The 17,195-nt window shown below is 36.5% G+C and overlaps 1 protein-coding gene across 4 annotated transcripts; it reads right to left on the minus strand.

Moving 5' to 3' along the window:
* Positions 1-498: 498 nt before the first annotated feature.
* On the minus strand, positions 499-16,126 carry LOC107824677 (calmodulin-binding transcription activator 3). 4 transcript variants are annotated; one of them, XM_016651475.2, is made up of 13 exons: positions 15,838-16,125; positions 15,038-15,146; positions 14,715-14,830; positions 14,180-14,266; positions 13,740-13,828; positions 11,450-11,495; positions 7,352-7,619; positions 6,977-7,227; positions 4,796-5,170; positions 3,987-4,675; positions 2,750-3,329; positions 1,610-1,918; positions 499-958 (listed from the first exon to the last, which is right to left on the minus strand). In XM_016651475.2, exons 5-13 carry the CDS (start codon positions 13,748-13,750, stop codon positions 932-934), a joined length of 2,556 nt encoding a protein of 851 aa, XP_016506961.1. In that variant the 5' UTR covers positions 13,751-13,828; positions 14,180-14,266; positions 14,715-14,830; positions 15,038-15,146; positions 15,838-16,125; the 3' UTR covers positions 499-931. The 4 variants fall into 4 exon arrangements, with proteins under 4 accessions (XP_016506961.1, XP_016506960.1, XP_016506959.1 ...); XM_016651474.2 differs by having other exon boundaries at positions 14,180-14,311; XM_016651473.2 differs by lacking the exon at positions 14,180-14,266 and having other exon boundaries at positions 15,038-15,157; positions 15,838-16,126.
* Between the last annotated feature and the right edge of the window lie 1,069 nt (positions 16,127-17,195).

Here is a 17,195-nt window from a genome sequence, read left to right on the forward strand (position 1 = left end):
TATGCTGTAACTTTCCGTGATGCGGCAAAATAATGGCTATTTTTCAATGACTTTGCAAACGCTGACTATTTTAAAATTATCAGTCCGAAAGCTGGCTAGTCCGTGCTATTTTACGAGGAAACTGTCTTTGAACATTTTATTTTTTATTATTCATAATCGATAGAGTGGAAGTAAATATTTAATCTAGTCTTTGGAGCAAGATATCGGACCATGTTCCTTGCTTATGCCACCACCTACGACCCTTCCTTGAAGGTGAAGTAATTCACAGCCTGCAGAAATTATTCTAATACCTTCCATGTGGCAAAAACCCTTCCTTGGAGTCGAAGTTATACTGCAGCCTGCAGAATTATTTCAATACCTTCCATATGACTTCCAGCACAGTAAGAATACAATTTACCACATTTTGCTTTGGCCATGAGTTCCTAGCGAAAAAGAGTGGAAACGAAAAACAGAGAAAGGTAACAACTTTCAGATGGTAGCAAGAACAAAGGCCAGCAGTAGTTTCAAAACTTCGGACAATCATATTCCAACTACCTTATAAAAGTTATGTACATTGTAGGCAAGTATTTACATTTGATGCAAGAAAATATCCACACTGTTAACATGATACACATTTACTTATGCTCCCAGTTATGGTCAGTTGATGGCATCTATTAGCATTCAGCCTAAATGCGACCAACATGTTCCTTTAGCTATACAATTTCTCTTGAAATGCTAAATTTCATCCATGCTATCCTAATGGGAACTGGGTGTGATTACAACAGCAGAAAATGCAATGTACATTGTCCTCCTTTCTCTTCGAGATGACTAAATTTCATGTTAGGCTAGAATAAACTCAAAATAGTACATTTTGGTGTGGTTAATGGGCATGTCTACAAAATAGTTGGAGAGTGCCTTTGCTCGTAAACTGAAAAGCTAAACTGGTGAAAACCTATATACTGCTCCCTCCATCATCCAACTGCAGAAATAAACAAAAGTCAGTCAGCTTTGAATACAGTTGATTGGTCACGGGCACTTGTAGCAAATAGCAAAATTAAGGTGACAATCACAAGTTATGGACATGATTCCACGAATAAGTATTTAAGAGAACATTAGCTTTAGGTTTGTCTGCTGTAAGAAACCCACGTCTTTTTTTCATCACTAGATATACAAGCACGGAGTACTGGACTTCAACCTACATAGAGGTATAGGCTCCTTGTACGAAGTGGATTTACATGCAAGAGATGTATCATGTCATGAATGATAGAATAGATAATAAGATCAAAACAAGTATATTCTGCATATGTAAATGCTCTTCCAAAAAAATGAATCAACAGTATGATCAATACAAGTATAATGTGTGTGTCTATATGGTTCTTTATTTTAGCAATAGTATAAGACCATTTGTTATTTGTGAGAGCATATGTAGCTTGTTTAAACTAAAATAATTCAATGCCACTGACACGTAAAAAGAATCTATTAAGCAGTGAATCATAGCAACAGTTATTGCTGGCTTGAATATGCTTTTTACTGAGACAGAGATTGTAACATCCCAGTTCCTTGCATTATTACGAGAGGTGGATTGTATGATGTTAGATTCTAAATTCTCCTACCTAAAGATTAGACTCACCTTAAAACTATCAAACTTTGCAACCAGCCTCATATACTGGTCTCTTGCCTCTGGATGACGTACCATGGACTGAACTCTTGCCAAAGCCTTCTGAACTCCAGCAAACTTCTGTTTTCGACCAATACTTAGATATTCATACTCGTCGTTCTTCTCAAACTCAGGTAGTTCTTTCTGACTAGTTTTTTCTGGCTGAAATCCTCTCAATCCTGGTTTTTTCCTCCTCCAACGCAGAATGGCCTTTTCAACTATACTGACCGACCAAACAAACTTTTTATATTGCTTACGAACTTGATGTCCGCGTACATGAGCCTGAAAATCATAACATGATGTAAAATATTTTTAACTGCACACTGACGGTGGTGAAATTATTAATGATTCAGAAAAATTGATTCCAGAATTCAATTAAAGTTAGTGAAATGAAAGTCAATACCTCATTAAATACAACATTGAAGATCTAAAGGTTGTCTAGACTAAATTCAGAGTGGACGTTAAAAGAACTCTTTAATTCAATCATCAACGATTTACAAGAAGTCCAACACAAGTTAGTGTGAACTTTCAAATATATAAATGCTAGTTTATTTAGAGGGCTGAAGTGATGTTATTCACAGGGTTCGAAAGTGATGATAGCAGTTGCAATCTAACCATCATCATCTGCACATCTTGTTTAAAGCATCCAGCTACACAGACAATCTTAGGCTTTATGCACAATGTATCAGTTTAAGCAAAAGCCAAATTATTTGATAAATAGGGAGAGAAAAACAACTTGCACTCTGTGATATATAACTTCTGACCATTCTCATGCAGCTTTTTGTAAGAACTACATTTACAGACAGTATACTCTTCTACTTCTCATTGAAAAGCTAGTTACTATACAGCACTAACAAGCAGAATAGTGAAGTTGACAGGCTTAATACCCATTTATAAATAAGTTTATAATAGGTCAACTCGAAAATAATATAAGGCTATTTGAAAGCTAGAGAGTGTAAAAGAATGGGACACTCCCAATGGAAATATATAAAAAGAGCCAGTTTAGCTAAGCCATAACTTAAACTTGGCTAAGCAAAAACTTAAACAAAAAGTCATACTTATTAGCTGACACATAAAAAAGGAAAAAAGAAAAGAACAAACATTTCAATTTACCTGTATTTTCACTATCCGATTGCGTATCTTCAAAAATTCTCTCCTCCCCTTCCAGCCACGATATTTCTGCTGGATTTTTATGGCAGCTGGGTGTAAATAGTCCTCAAAGTGATTCACCTTTTGGACCTTGTTCAAGGAGCCCAAAGCAACAAGGTCAACTGAAGCTTCAGAAACATCATTTCTACTCTCCCTAAGCTGCCTCTGATGGAATGAACGGGCTCTGAAAGCAGCTTGAATCAATGCTGCAGCGTGAGCTGATTTCCTCACAGAAGCAAGAGATCCTTTCAAGGAAATATCATCATGTATCGTTCCATTCAAAGGAACAACCTCTTGAGCTGCAGATTCAAAAGCCTTTTCAGCTTCAAGCCCAGCACAAATACTGTCAAGAGCATTATTATTGATAGCCAACGATTGAAGATGAGCAGTAAGCTCTGATTCTGCCAAATATCCAGCAACCCCTTTGTGACCTCCACTAGAAGCCAAATCAGCAGCTGTTTGTCCCCCAGGGAATGCAGCAGTTGGATCATCAACAGCACAAACAGCTACACCTAGCTTGACAAGTGCAATAACCATATCCTCCCTAAAGTAGATCATTAATACAACAGTTAAGATGAATGACTTTTAAGTGTACATCAATCTTCTGTAAGACTTGCAAGTTAAGATAATTTTTCTTTTTTATTATCAATAATTCAACTTTTCAAGTAAATATCAGTATATGCAGGACATAGCTCCCTCACAAGTCACGAAGCCTCTGTGGTAGAATTCTCGGGACTCGGACGAAGTTTTTCCTCTTCACAAATATAGGTTTGAAATTCACACTTATTCGAGATGAATTTCAACCGCAAATGCATGATAAAATGACAGGGAATACTATAGAATCAAAAGATAACTTATCGAATATGAATTCAATTATTATTATTATTATTATTATTATTATTATTATTATTATTATTATTATTATTATATTTTTTGATAAATGCATGAATATTCAATTATTTATGGCGCAGGGGAAACATACAACTAAACAACAATTTAGCCTTTAATGGAAGAGGAATATTCTTTCCTCAAACAGGAGGGAGCTGGTTGGGTTGGACCCACCTTACAAACTACGTAGCCTTGATAGGTGTACAATGGAGAAAGAAGAAACTTAGAAGCAGTGAACCCATTAAGTCATACACACTAAAAGGTTCCTATCTTGAGAAAGAATAAGCCAGATACAAATTATTGATGCACTCACCTTCCATAATGTGCAGCCCAGTGGAGAGCTGTCCTACCACGTGCATCTCTCAAATTAGGATTAATACCAGCAGCAGTTAATAGAACCAACCCCCATTCATAACCAAGAGAAGCGACTAAGTGAATAACCCCTTGTCCTTCGTCATCCAAAATATTTGGACCTTTATCTTCTTCATGTGCTCTAGAGACTAGCCATTCATAAAATTTATCCTTCATGAAACTCTGAATCAACGTATCTCTAAAGTTGATGTGATTGCCTTCAATAATGGCAAGTAAGTCCTCTAAACTTTCAGAAGCATTTCCAATGTTGCATTTCAAAGAACATAGCAGAGTCTTCAATTTACCTCTTTCACAATCTGTGCTAGAGCAATCCAAGAATTTTTTATTCAGGCCTGAATATAGCAATTTAGCTAGTCGCACTTGCAGACGCACTTCATCACTTGGTCTAAGGGCAAGAGCTAGTTCTGATGATTTTTCACGATATTCAAACTCCCGCACCTCACTGCATGCTAACCTATTACTGCAGGTTACATAAAAAGGAACACGTCCAGGAGAATGAGAAGGAACTTCACATCGAATGATACTCTGAGTCAGAAGTTCTGCAGAGACCTCAACTTCACCAAACATACAGCTCCATTTCTGAGAAGTAGGATGCTTCCCATGGCCAAGAAAGGTACCTATGATCAAAACCTGAAGAGAAATATAGCCGTTTATCTGAATTTTAACATCTATAACTAATACAATATGTCTTCTTGGATTTTCAAAGTTACGAATGAGAACGGACCATTCTATGAGATCAGGTAAGTTTACCTTTGTTTCCACTCCTGAGTAGGCCCAATCAGGAGCAAAATCAGAGATACTGAACAGCTGCTCTTGGGATAGAAAAGGGCCTAAAGAGTTGGTGTCCAACTGCATGTGACATGATAAACGGGCAACTTCTTTATCCCCATTATCAAGGGTGTTCCAATAGTTGCCAGAATCAGAGGCCAACAATGACTCGTTGCCGTCTACAGCTATCTCTCTATCCATCCATCTGCCAAAGCTATCAAGTTTCTTTAGGCTGCCAGCTTCATCACTGTTGAGTCTACCTTCTAAGGAACTATTTTGAACTGCAGCATCAGGAGTAACAACAGTCTGAGAACTAGAAATGTTCTGTATCTGAGCTGGAGCTAGATGGATATTCTCCTACGATAAACAAAAATGGTAGTAGCATTAAACGGCATGCTTATAATAACCACATAGCACATCAACACTCTAATACCAAAAGCACGCCACTGAATTAAGAACCCAACTTCAAGCCTTTGAGCAAAAAATAGAAGATAATTTCAGTGTTAATGTGGCCCATAATAGGTTAGTAGCACTTTATTTTAGAAAACCAGACAAGAAAGCTAGAAATGGAGCAGGTGAAATTTCCAGAGTCACGTTTAGAAGTGAGTTTGCATCACCAACATTAAACGAGGCAGACCCTCAAGAACTGGATCCCATTGCAATGTATCTTAATATCAGAAGAATAATTCAAAATCAAGATATGCCAACAGAAGATTGGATACCTTTATGTCAAATACTTTGGTATAATATCTTTTAAAGGAATACTTTCATACAATATCTACTTTATAAATATAAAATCTAGTACCTTTTATGGGTATGGTATCAGAACCAGCCTATGGCAAACGATAAAAAACTGAAATTGTGTTTGGTCATGTTAGTCCTACAGATAAACCAGTGACCAAATACTGAAAATTTCTCGACTACCTTGTCTACATAAAAGAGAAGCTCAGCTGCAACTAAGCACATTTGTATTGAAGATATATACCAAGAATTTACCAATTTACAAAATCTGACTTGCCCTTAATACTGTTAGATAGTTAGTGGATATGTCATATACTTAGTGTCCCACATTGGAAAATAGCTGTTATGTATTGTGTACAATTTGTATATAAACAGGGCTCAGTGTTAGACAATTACGTTACGCTTATTAGTAATATTCTCCAGTGCCTTTACTTCTTACATGGTACCAGAACAGCAGCGAGAAATATCCGGGACAGAAAAGTCAATCGCCATGCGTCTTACCGGTGACTGCTCAGATCTGATTTGCGTCATCCCACTTTGGGTGAATGTTGTTCGTAAACCAACACCACCATCAGATTTGGGAAGCTCCGGCAACCAAACCCCAGTCAGCTTCTCTGGAAGTAGGCATCCCACGCGCTCTCACGTGCCGGCAGAAGCTAGGGTTCTGGCGAAGTGTTCTGGCCAGATTCCGACGAGTTTTTCCTGCTGCTGTGTTCGTGAGGTCATTCCGAGGCCACCCATCTAGGTGCTCCTCATTCCGGCTACCAGAACATCGTCTTTAGGCTACCAGCTTCGGTTTCCAGTGGTTTCTTTACTTTACCGGCGACATCTCTGATCTTTACTTGCTCTCAAGGGTTGGATTGGAATCTCCAGTTTACCAGTTTAGTTATTCAGGGAAGTTTAACAGTAAAATCTGATTTTATTTTCTGAAATATATCATCTGGTCAGATTCTTTTTTTATCATTTTTTTTTTTTTGTTGCTACATTCTGTTGTCATTTGCTTATATTTGGTTAGAACTCTCTTAAATCCAACCATGTCTCTCGTGGTTGGTATTTTTGGTTCGAAAAATACAGGATGACTATAAGTGTCACTGGTCCCTCACTGTTTCTTGTATTAGTTACATCTGTAACAAACTCGGTACATATGACTTATATGCACCGGCTTGAGAAGGAGAGTTAGATAGCGTATATGTTGTATACGTATTCCCACATTGGAAAATAGGTGTTAGGTCTTGTGTAAAGTTTGTATATAAATAGGACTCCATGTTAGACAATTATGTTATGCATATTAATAATATTTTCCCGCGCCTTCACTTCTTGCAAAATACCTTCAACATCGCGCTGCCACTCTCCTTGAAAGAAAAACAAACAAGAGAGCTACCAATAACTACATGAATATATCTACAGCATAGAATATAGTACCTCAAGTACTTCCCCAGAAGTAATTGTCAATCTGTTTCTGCTGTTTGCCACATCTTTAACAGCTCTACCACCATCTAATCTTGCATAAGTGAGTTTACTGGACAGCAAATCAGCCACATTAAGGTATCCTGAGTAGAACTTTTTCTGTAGTGTAACATTTAAATTTCTGTCTGAGCTCTGAGCGTCAATAGACACGAATGAGCCAAATTGTGGATTGAGCTGAAAGTTGTCCCTCGAGAACTCCACAAGTCCTGACAAGACAAAGCAAGGTCTTTTAGTTTGTATTATGTAAGAACTTTGTGAAGTGCTATAATACTGTACAAGTTTCATCATACAAACATTATGAATTAACGGAAGCATCAAAGAGGAAATTACCTGTTGGTTTCTCTGTGCTGAAAGAAGAGGTAATGGGCAAGAAATGACCACTTGCAGGAACAAGCAAGGGGTTCACTTCATTTCCTTTAGAATCGCCAGTATAAAGCTCAGAAGAGAGTGCCTGTTCTTTCCAGTCAACTGAGCTTGGACTTGATGTATGAGATTCCTGAACTATTAGGCCAGACACAAAGCAAGGCGAGGAACTAGGATTTTCAAGCAGTTGACCTGGATGAATAGGTTGCAGACGGGAGGCACCTACTCTGTAGCTCTGCATGGCACATATCATTAATACTTTAACTTATCATGACAGAGACTAAGATTCACAGACATCTCATAATAAGCCTCTTTGCCACATACCACACAATAACTGCCTGTATTCATTCCCAGAAAACAAAAGAAACAGGTGATTTGATTTGCTGAATAAATTTTCCCCAATTACTATAAACATACAGAAAAGGCATTGGTGTACTCTATGCAATAACTTTGTGATATATCATTAATATTTAACGGTAGATATTTGCTTAGAACAACTAAGTGAACAAAATATTCTGGCAATTATTAGATTAGCTAAGCAATCACCCTACTTCATAAACAAACAAAAGGATCTTTTACAACATATGAGCAAGACGAAAAAGACGCTTGTATAGCATAATGAATCTAATACCTCTCCTGTTATTGACCACTTCTCCTGATCTTCAATAGCACGTTGCGATGTTTTAAAGATTGACTGACTGATTACTATTCACATGAATACACGTAAATTGGGTGCGTGCTTTTTAAAACAACAATACACTGTCTACTAAGAATGAAATCCTCCTTTCTTGTGTTAGATAGTTATGTAAATAATATATAGGCAAAAAGGCCTCGTAGCCACTTGAACTTGTACCGATTTGTCATTCCGGTAAATAAACTTAGGAAAATGTCATTTTAACACCTCAACTCAATAGAATAAGTATTAATAAATCCACATCAGATAAATGACATTTATTTTTATTTTACATATAAAAGAACTCCAAATTCAACCCTTCCTCCCCCCCACACCCCCAACCAAAAAACCCCGCGGGCTTCCGTCAGCCCTTCCACAACTCTCTATGAATTTGACATTGCTGCTACAAAATGGAGCTATTATTTCAACTTCTATAGTTTACGAATTTATGGACAGAATTGAGACTCTCCATTAAATATCCACAGCCTTTTTTCTTTTGCCTAAATAATATCAAGATTTTTCTTTGAACACATTCCAAAATCCCGATTAATTATGAAGTCCAACAAACATAGCAGCTAAAATGTTTTCTCAGACTAAACCCCTCATAATAGGAAACCAAAATAAATTTTGCAAGGTTATCGAATTGATTCCTATAAAATTAGAGACAAGACAATCAATAGAAGAAGAATGAGCAAAGCAGGTACAACTGATTTTTTCTTAATAGTCTCATTAATGATATGACATGTACCATTGCAGGTGTCCATTATTTTGTTCCCAAACCTTCTCTGAAAGACCCCAAATTCAATAATGAAAACAAAATTCATCAACATCAATAACTCAAAACTCCAACCAATCCACATTCCGCCACCATATAAACTTTAGTTTAGCGTTCAATAAGAAAAAAGATAAAAACTTTGCAATCGATGAGGTCTGAAGTAGGAGATTGGGGAAAGGACGTCACGGAAAAATTGTGCTGGGAAATATTGTGAAAGAAAAGGGCGAGGGGAAGGGGGACAGAAAGAGTGGAGGGGAGGGGAATCTGGGAATACTGTGAAAGAAAGGGGGAGTGAGGGAGAAGAAGGAGGGGGTGGGGAGGGGAGATGGGGGGAACCTAGAAAAATAAAGAATTAAATTAAAGCTTTTTTTAAATTATTTTAACTTTTTCCTTTTAGTTAAAAACTTAAAATGTTTGTTTTATTTAGTAAGTATTTTTTTGTAAATCATAACCATCACATAGACGCGCTTTTTGATGGTGATAGGCACGCACTTTTGCCACGTCAGTTATACCACTGCCACATAAGCTTGGTCAATGGTCAATGATGTTTATTAATGCTCATTCTATTGAGTTAAGCTATTAAAATGGGATTTTTCTAAGTTTATTTACCGGGATGACAAACCAGTGGAAGTTCAAGTGGCTACGAGGCCTTTTTGCCTAATAGATAATTAGACCTAGTCCCGCATAGAATAGGAGTAGGATATGTATTGTATAAATAGAGCCCATTGTATTATAATTGAACAGATCAATAATATATTTTTTTCCCGTACTTTTTCACATGGTATCAAAGCAGTCGTGAGAGATTTATCACTAAGCATAAATTCCGCAAGAAAAATCATTATTTCTCAATGTTGTGAAAAAACCAATACCATCACAAAGTAGATTAGCCTCCGGCGACCAACCCACAAAAAAATCTCTAGCAAAACCCACCCACCCCCTACGTGAACTCACGCGTCGTCGGAAGAAAATTATCCGGCGAGGTTCCGACGTCACGAGCCGGCACATGAGGCAGTTTCCGGCCACTTTTTGAAAAAATTTCTTCACGACAACTTGTTCTCCCTTCAATTCCGAGCCTACCCATCAAATTTAAACCAAATTCCAACCAATTTTCTATTTTTCCGATGACTTTCTCCAGATTCCGGCCCTTTTCTCTTCACTGTTCTGGTGAGATTATTGTTGTTCGTACTTGTCTTTGCTATTTGGTATAACCATGTCTCTTGGATTTGATGTATTTGGTTTTAAAAACACGGGTTCTGGAAATTCAAGCTTCATGATTACTTCAGAGCCCTTAATGGAAAGTTCAAACTATTTAGCTTGGACTTCCTCTGTTGAATTGTGGTATAAAGGTCAAGGTGTTCAACATCACTTAACCAAAAAGGCTAGCGAGGGAGATGAAAAGGCCAAAGCACTTTGGGAAAAGATCGATGCTCAATTATGTAGTATCTTGTGGCGGTCTATTAATTCCAAGCTGATGCCCTTGTTTCGTCCATCCAGACATATCATTTAGTTTGGGAAAAGGCTCGCACTTTATAAGTTAATGACATATCTCTCTTTTCTATGATGTGATGTCGCAAATGACAAACTTAAAGAAACATGAATTGGATATGTCTACTTAGGACAAGTACAGGCAGTCATGGAGGAATTTGAGAAGTTACTGCCAGTTTCTGCTAGTATTGAAAAGCAACAAGAACAACGATAGAAGATGTTTCTAGTCCTTACACTCGCAGGACTTCCTAATTATGAGAAAGCACGGAAAAAAATATATTATTGATCTTCTACTAAGTGTTTTACAATATCCCTATTTATAATTATACATATTACATATTCTACTCCTATTCCATGTGGGACTAAGGTTATTTACATAATGTTGATTGGCTTAATTATTAGGAAAGATTTGATTCTGATTGAGATTTGATTTTACTCTGATTCATTGTAATTGATTGTAATTTTTTTTTTTCCTAAAATAGTCATAGGACCTAGTGTATAAATATCTTATCTTAGGGATGTAAGAAATACATAGAAATACAAGAAGTCTTTTCTTCTTCTCAAAAATCTACATGGTATCAAAGCCATTGTTGCATTTTGAGGTGAGCTATCTCCCTCGCAGCACTAGGGTTCCGTTTTTATCAAAGAGGCCAAGTTTTCTCTCTCTTGGTGGTTGTCTGCAACACAAACTCATTCCGGTTCCGTCGAGACAGGTTTGGTTTTCGAGGCAGATTATTTTTTGAGCAATTTTCTTCAGATTTTCTTCGGGTGCGGGAGGGATTTTGAACAATCCGTGCAACTTAGGTTATTGAATATATTCATCTTATATTCCCCTTTCCTCTACCCTAAATATTTAATTCTCATATCAGGGTCTATAAACAAGAATACAATGAATCCATTACATTCGCCAGATAACACATGGATATCACTTCCAAAAGTTACAAAGTAGAGAACACAGACAAATGCATGCAGAGATATATGATGCAGGATTATATAAAACAGAAAATAGATATTAAGTGTAGAATAAGAGAATTAACAAACAGCAACTATCTCGAAAAAGACATATATAAATCACCTAATGATTAAACAGACATACAGAAAGCACCAAATGATTAAACTAATGTGGAAATACCTCTATTACTTCTCTATAATGCACAAGGACAATGTGCTCCAACTTTCTGTAAAAGCAAATCAAGAACAAAAGCTCTGTCAAAATCTATAAAGGACCATATCAATACTAAGAACATTGGATATTGTTTTTAATATCTTCGCCTTCATTCTTTTTCTCTAGAGACTATAGGATTTCAACATAAAGAATAATCATTGTATATAACTATGAAGCACATGAATTGTTGTCAAAAGCCCTTGCACTAAAATATGAGCTAGGGAATATACTTCTTCTGATCTCTTTTACTTGATTTTTGCTTTTGCACAACCTTTAAGAAAATCATGGCGCCTAGAGAGGAAAAAGCAACGCCCCAAACGTCACCTCACGTCGTCGTCCCCGTGTCCAAGAAAACTTGGTTTCCTTGTTGATTTTGGATTAGGACACTCCAACCCTCACAGATAAATACCCCTAAACTCGTTTTGGACGGGGTTGGACATATTTGGAGGCAAGAAGAGCTACGAAACACACTTGGAGCACGAAATCATCGCATCCTTCATCTCTTTCCCTAATTTTGTAGTTTTATGTTTTCAAACACTTTTGTGATTGTTCATACGACTATGAGTGGCTAAAACCCCTCTTATTATGGGGTTACGGGTAGTTCTTGAATCTTGATTGTTGACTTTTAATGGTTGTTGAGTGATTTGGTTATTCAATCTTTGTTCTTAATAATTTTACTGCATAGCTAATAGTAGAACACTATCTATGAGTTTATAGTTAAACTCAAAAGTGGGAACTATAGATTACATATAGGATTTAATAGAGTAAGTTCTTGAATCCGGGCATCGGAGAATAGATTCGTGATTAGGATACACATATACAAATTGTCTTACTTGGTTATTCTTGTGGGAATACATATGCGTTCTAGTTAATTCTCATTCTATAAATGTATAGTATTAGGTTGGTTTGAATAGGCGAGCAAGGCATCGAAAGAACCTCACGAGCAAAATAAACCTTGTTAGTCAACAAATCAGATAGATCAAGTAGTTAATTCAACTAGAAAACTCAACAGGATAGATAGTAATCCCATAACCCTAGAATATCTATGATATCATTGAATTTGCTCCTAAAGTTATTCGTGCGCTTTACCTGTATCCTTGTCTCGTTGCTTGCTTGTTAATTTTCGTAGTAGTTTTAGTTAAGCAAAAATCACAATCATTTCTCGGAAAATCCCTTGAATAGACAATTTGTAGTTAGCTTGAGTTAGCCGATAATTAATCACAAGTCTTCGTGGGAACGAACTAAGTCTTCGTGGGAATGATACTTTCTACACTTTATTACTTGCGGACCATGTACACTTGCGCGTGCGTTTGGACCCAACAAAACTCTATCAGAATCAAAGTCTATGCTCGCTTACCCGAAATCAAATCCTCTTATACTAGGGGAAGGAATGAGGAGCCCACCGGGATGTAAACCTCCACCGACTTCAATATGTGAAGTTATCATGTATTCTTGCCTCCAAAGTATTCTAACAAAATTCAAATTCTATTACGTAAGTCAAAAAATATTTTGGCTCTCAAGGCGACCACCATGACAATTTTCCAACAAAATAATCTTTTTGAACACCAGACTGCCCAAGTCCAAACCACCATTTGGGAAGCCATACAAGATTAAAACTAACAGAAGCCTCCATACCATTCAATACCCCTTCAGAAGAAATCACACCGTGGGCAATCAGTCAACAACAACAACAACCCAATAGATTCCCACAAGTGGGGTCTGGGAAGGGCAGGATGTACGCAGCCTTACCCCTACCCTAGAAGGGCAGAGAGGTTGTTTCCGATAGACCCTCGGCTAAAGAATTGTGCAATCAATCCTATCAGCTTTTAATTTCGAAGTCTCTTGCAAAGGAAAGCCAATATAGAGATATATAGGGAACATGCCTGAATCAAGGTTACCAGGTCCCACAAAAAGCAAAGAGAGACTCCACATATCCAACCTTTGAAAAATCCCTTGAAGAACAATACTATACATTCTCATTCTTTTATCTCTAAAGTATAGCACGGAATCAAATTAATGTTTCGAAGCTTGACAATAAAATGCACAGTAAGGAATATCCAGATAACTGATAAACATCATAACAGACGCAGGTGAACCACCGGAAAATAAAATTATAGTAAAGAAATTGAAACTGATAAGTAATTAACAAACTACATACTCTATTTCTGCAATAACCATTTCCCCTAAAACACGTCTTCAACATCAAAGCAACAACACAGAACAAGCTAACAGAATATCATACAGCAGAGAGACTCACTCTTCAAGCATCCAATAACTTCGCCTCTGAAAGTTCTCGTTGTTCTCTCCATGGGCATAGTAACAGTGAAGAACATCTACGCTGCCTGCCTGCAATCAGAAAAAAAAGTTGATGTTTTGAATGAAGAGAATGATACATGCACAATAGCTTGGTCAAAATCTAGTCAACAGTACATCCGAAGTGCAAAAAAGGTTAGTTCTCAGCGTTTTGCATAAAATTAGGTCGTCTAGTCTTCATTTAAGTCATCTAAATTACTATGTTTGGACTTCAATTGGTCATAAAGGTTTCAGTATTGTTTAGAAGAAATTAGCAACTCAAAGAGCAGCTTGAATAAATATCCATATTTTTTAAGATAATGAGTTTCCATATTACTTGTTCAACTTTACCATGGAAGGTACCTTTAAGGAATTCTGGGTCCCAATACATTAAAAAATTGTTACCTGATGACAGGGATTTTGGACTTCATAAATGAATCAACTACGCCTTAATCCCAAACTAAGTGGGTTGACTACATGAATCTTCCATATCTGTTCCGCACAATTTGACTTGCACCAGTAAATATGTTAAGAGGCCTAAGAAGTCATATCCAATTAAAATAATCAATTCAAGCTGAAACATAATGCTGTTTCACTTGATTTACACTGAGACCAGCATAAGATTGAAACATGTACAGATTCTAATTCACGGGGAAATAATTCTTTCCAAGTGATAAAATCATAAGATGTGGATGACCTCCTTATTATCAATCTCCTGTTTGCACTACAGATTGAAAAGGGTAATCAGAAAAACATAGGCAAAAAAACAATTTATTAGGTGCAAATGTACCCAATAGATACTAAATTCACCAGCACGACACAAGTGTCTTTGGTAATGACAAGACGAAGATAAGAGGGAAAACACCAATGCTAAACATTGATAACATTGGGCAGTGCTATTGACCAAGTGAGCTTAAGGACAATAGATTGAACAGCACACCTTCAACTTTTCATGAGCTTCTTTCACAGTTTTACCGTCCTTCTTCTTTCTCCACTGGTGACCATCTTTACGGAAATACCGTAGTACTTTCCGATCAAATAGAAACAAGGAACCGCCTGAAAACCAAAAGCTACATTAGTTTGACTAAATGCAAAAGAAAATCCATGATCCATCAGTGAACATCTCCTAATTCCCAAAACACTACTTTCAGTACAGCTTGCAATTTGTTTCGGGACGAGAAGCATGTCAAATTATTGATTTCCTGACATCTATCGCATAGAAATGTTAATGCAGGAATATAGATGGACGTAATAATCATCAACCTGGAGGTCTGACTGGGGGCTCCGGAGTCAAGTAGAACTTGTGATGATTGCGCAAGATTTCACAGATTTCAGCCGGCCGAAGCCAACGGTGCTGGGTTTCCTGCAGTACCTGTTCGAGATCTACTAGATATGCATAATTATATATACATATTAAAAACTATGTAGCTGAAAAGAAATCATAAATGATATGCCACCAGTATGACCAAATACATTTAAGATGACTTAGTCTCAAGAGTTTTTACCAATCCAAACCAAAACTTGCATAATATAACATTACATACCAAGTTAACATCTATTCAGATCTAAACAAGCAGCACATATAAGAAGGAAGGAAAAACACAGCAGCGGAACTTATTCAAAATTTTCAGAACTATTCAGTCAGTATATAATGGAACAAATGCATCAGAGGGATTATAGACTGAGAAAAAGGCAAAAACAAAATACATTGGACAAGTCTTTGCGACAAGGAAATCTGTATTACTCTTTTTTTTCCATTAAAAAAAATAAAATAAAAATAGTGAATGTAATAAGAAGAGAAACTTGGACAAGAAACAACTGAACTAGATCAAATACATTTAAATACTCCAAGAGTCACATATTCAACAAGATTATTTTGCATTTATGAACAAAAAGAGTATGAATCAGCGACGAAGAGAAGAGAAATGAAAAGTGAAAGTGGTGAGAGAAGAGCGCAATTGAACTTGATCAAATAAACATAAACTATTATACCATATAAAAGCGCATTTTTCCACTAAGGTTGTGTGAATAACAATTTAACAGGAGACAGAAGCAAGAAATACCTAAAGGTTGATTGGAAAGGTAACGTCTGGTGTCAGCCATGAATAATACGCAATGGAGCAAACAAGAAAGGTTCAAAACTCATGGGGAAATCTGTGTGAGTGTGTGAAGAGCCAAAGATCGCACAGTTCAGTGAAGATTTGAGATGAAACCCTAAACCTTTAAAGAAATAACCGTTTTCAGTTCAGGTAGTTTTCCCTCCCCTGGGTTTTAGAGAGGGTGTCCGGAAAGTCAAAGCTCTGTTCTGCAGTTTCGCCTTTTCTTATTCTTTTCTTTCAGACGTGGCTTTTTTTTTTTGTCCTCCAGACGTGGCTTTTGGATTTTGTTCTTTCACACTTCAACACTTTCAGCTTTTTCCTTTTTTTTTTCTTTTTTTTTTCTTGGATTTATATAGTACTCCCTCTATTCACTTTTATTTGTCACTATCCTAAAATAGATTTTCAATTTATTATGACTATACACCAATTAATATGAGTATCATGGTAAATTATGCACTTTATTTATTAATTCTTAAAGATGTGTAAAGCCAATAGTAGATAGTAGAGGTGGCAAAATGGTTAAAAGAAAATAGTTCTCCACCCATATTATCCATCAAAAATTGGGTTGGATAATGAACCATTTAAAAACGGGTCGAATATGGATAAGAACCAGATTATCCACTTAGAAAATGGTTAACCAAATGGATAATTAATATGTTTAACTTTTATATTTGTAAAGCCTCAAATTGGGGTTCCTCAAGTTTGGAAGACTAAGAATTCTCTCATAAGTGATCATATTCAATACGCCATGGATTATATGGATATCCATATTATTCGTCGGATAACCCATTTTTTATCCGTCTCCAATACAGGTCGGGTCCGATAATTTATCCGTTTTTTGAATTACCTGTTTTGACCCGCTTATATCCGACCCGACCCGCTTGTTTGCCACCCCTAGTGGATAAGTAAAAGTAAAACGGATGGAGTACTTTCTTAAGTGGCATTTGGATATTGTTGTTTATAATTTATGGCTTCACAACTGGAGCTAGTACTCCCTCCGTTTAAATTTAGATGATGTAGTTTGACTTGACACAAAGTTTAAGAAAAAAAATAAGATTTTTGAAATATGTAGTCCTAAAAGTTAACGGGCAAAAGCTTTGTAGGGCCATGCCATTTCTGTAGCAACAAAGCTTCTCATTACGGGTAAAGTGGATAAAATAAAAAAAATTAAAGTTAAGTTGTTTCCAAATATAAAAATATGTCATTCTTTTTTGAACGGACTAATAAGAAAAGTCTGTCATTTAAATTGAAACGGATGGAGTAGTTTCTAACTGGACATTTGAATTTTGTTTGGTTTTTATATAATTTTGAAAGAAAGTGGT

Source organism: Nicotiana tabacum, chromosome 22 (assembly GCF_000715075.1).
Source record: "Nicotiana tabacum cultivar K326 chromosome 22, ASM71507v2, whole genome shotgun sequence".
NCBI classification, from domain to species: domain Eukaryota; kingdom Viridiplantae; phylum Streptophyta; class Magnoliopsida; order Solanales; family Solanaceae; genus Nicotiana; species Nicotiana tabacum.

Excerpts from the sequence above, each read along its gene's own strand:
- LOC107824677 (XM_075244288.1), bottom strand. The coding sequence starts at position 15,877 with ATGGCTGACACCAGACGTTACCTTTCCAATCAACCTTTAG. Across the intron at positions 14,831-15,037 it reads GCCCCCAGTCAGACCTCCAG|GCGGTTCCTTGTTTCTATTT; the intron begins GTTGATGATTAT and ends TTTGGTTTTCAG. Across the intron at positions 13,829-14,714 it reads AAGCTCATGAAAAGTTGAAG|GCAGGCAGCGTAGATGTTCT; the intron begins GTGTGCTGTTCA and ends TTCTGATTGCAG.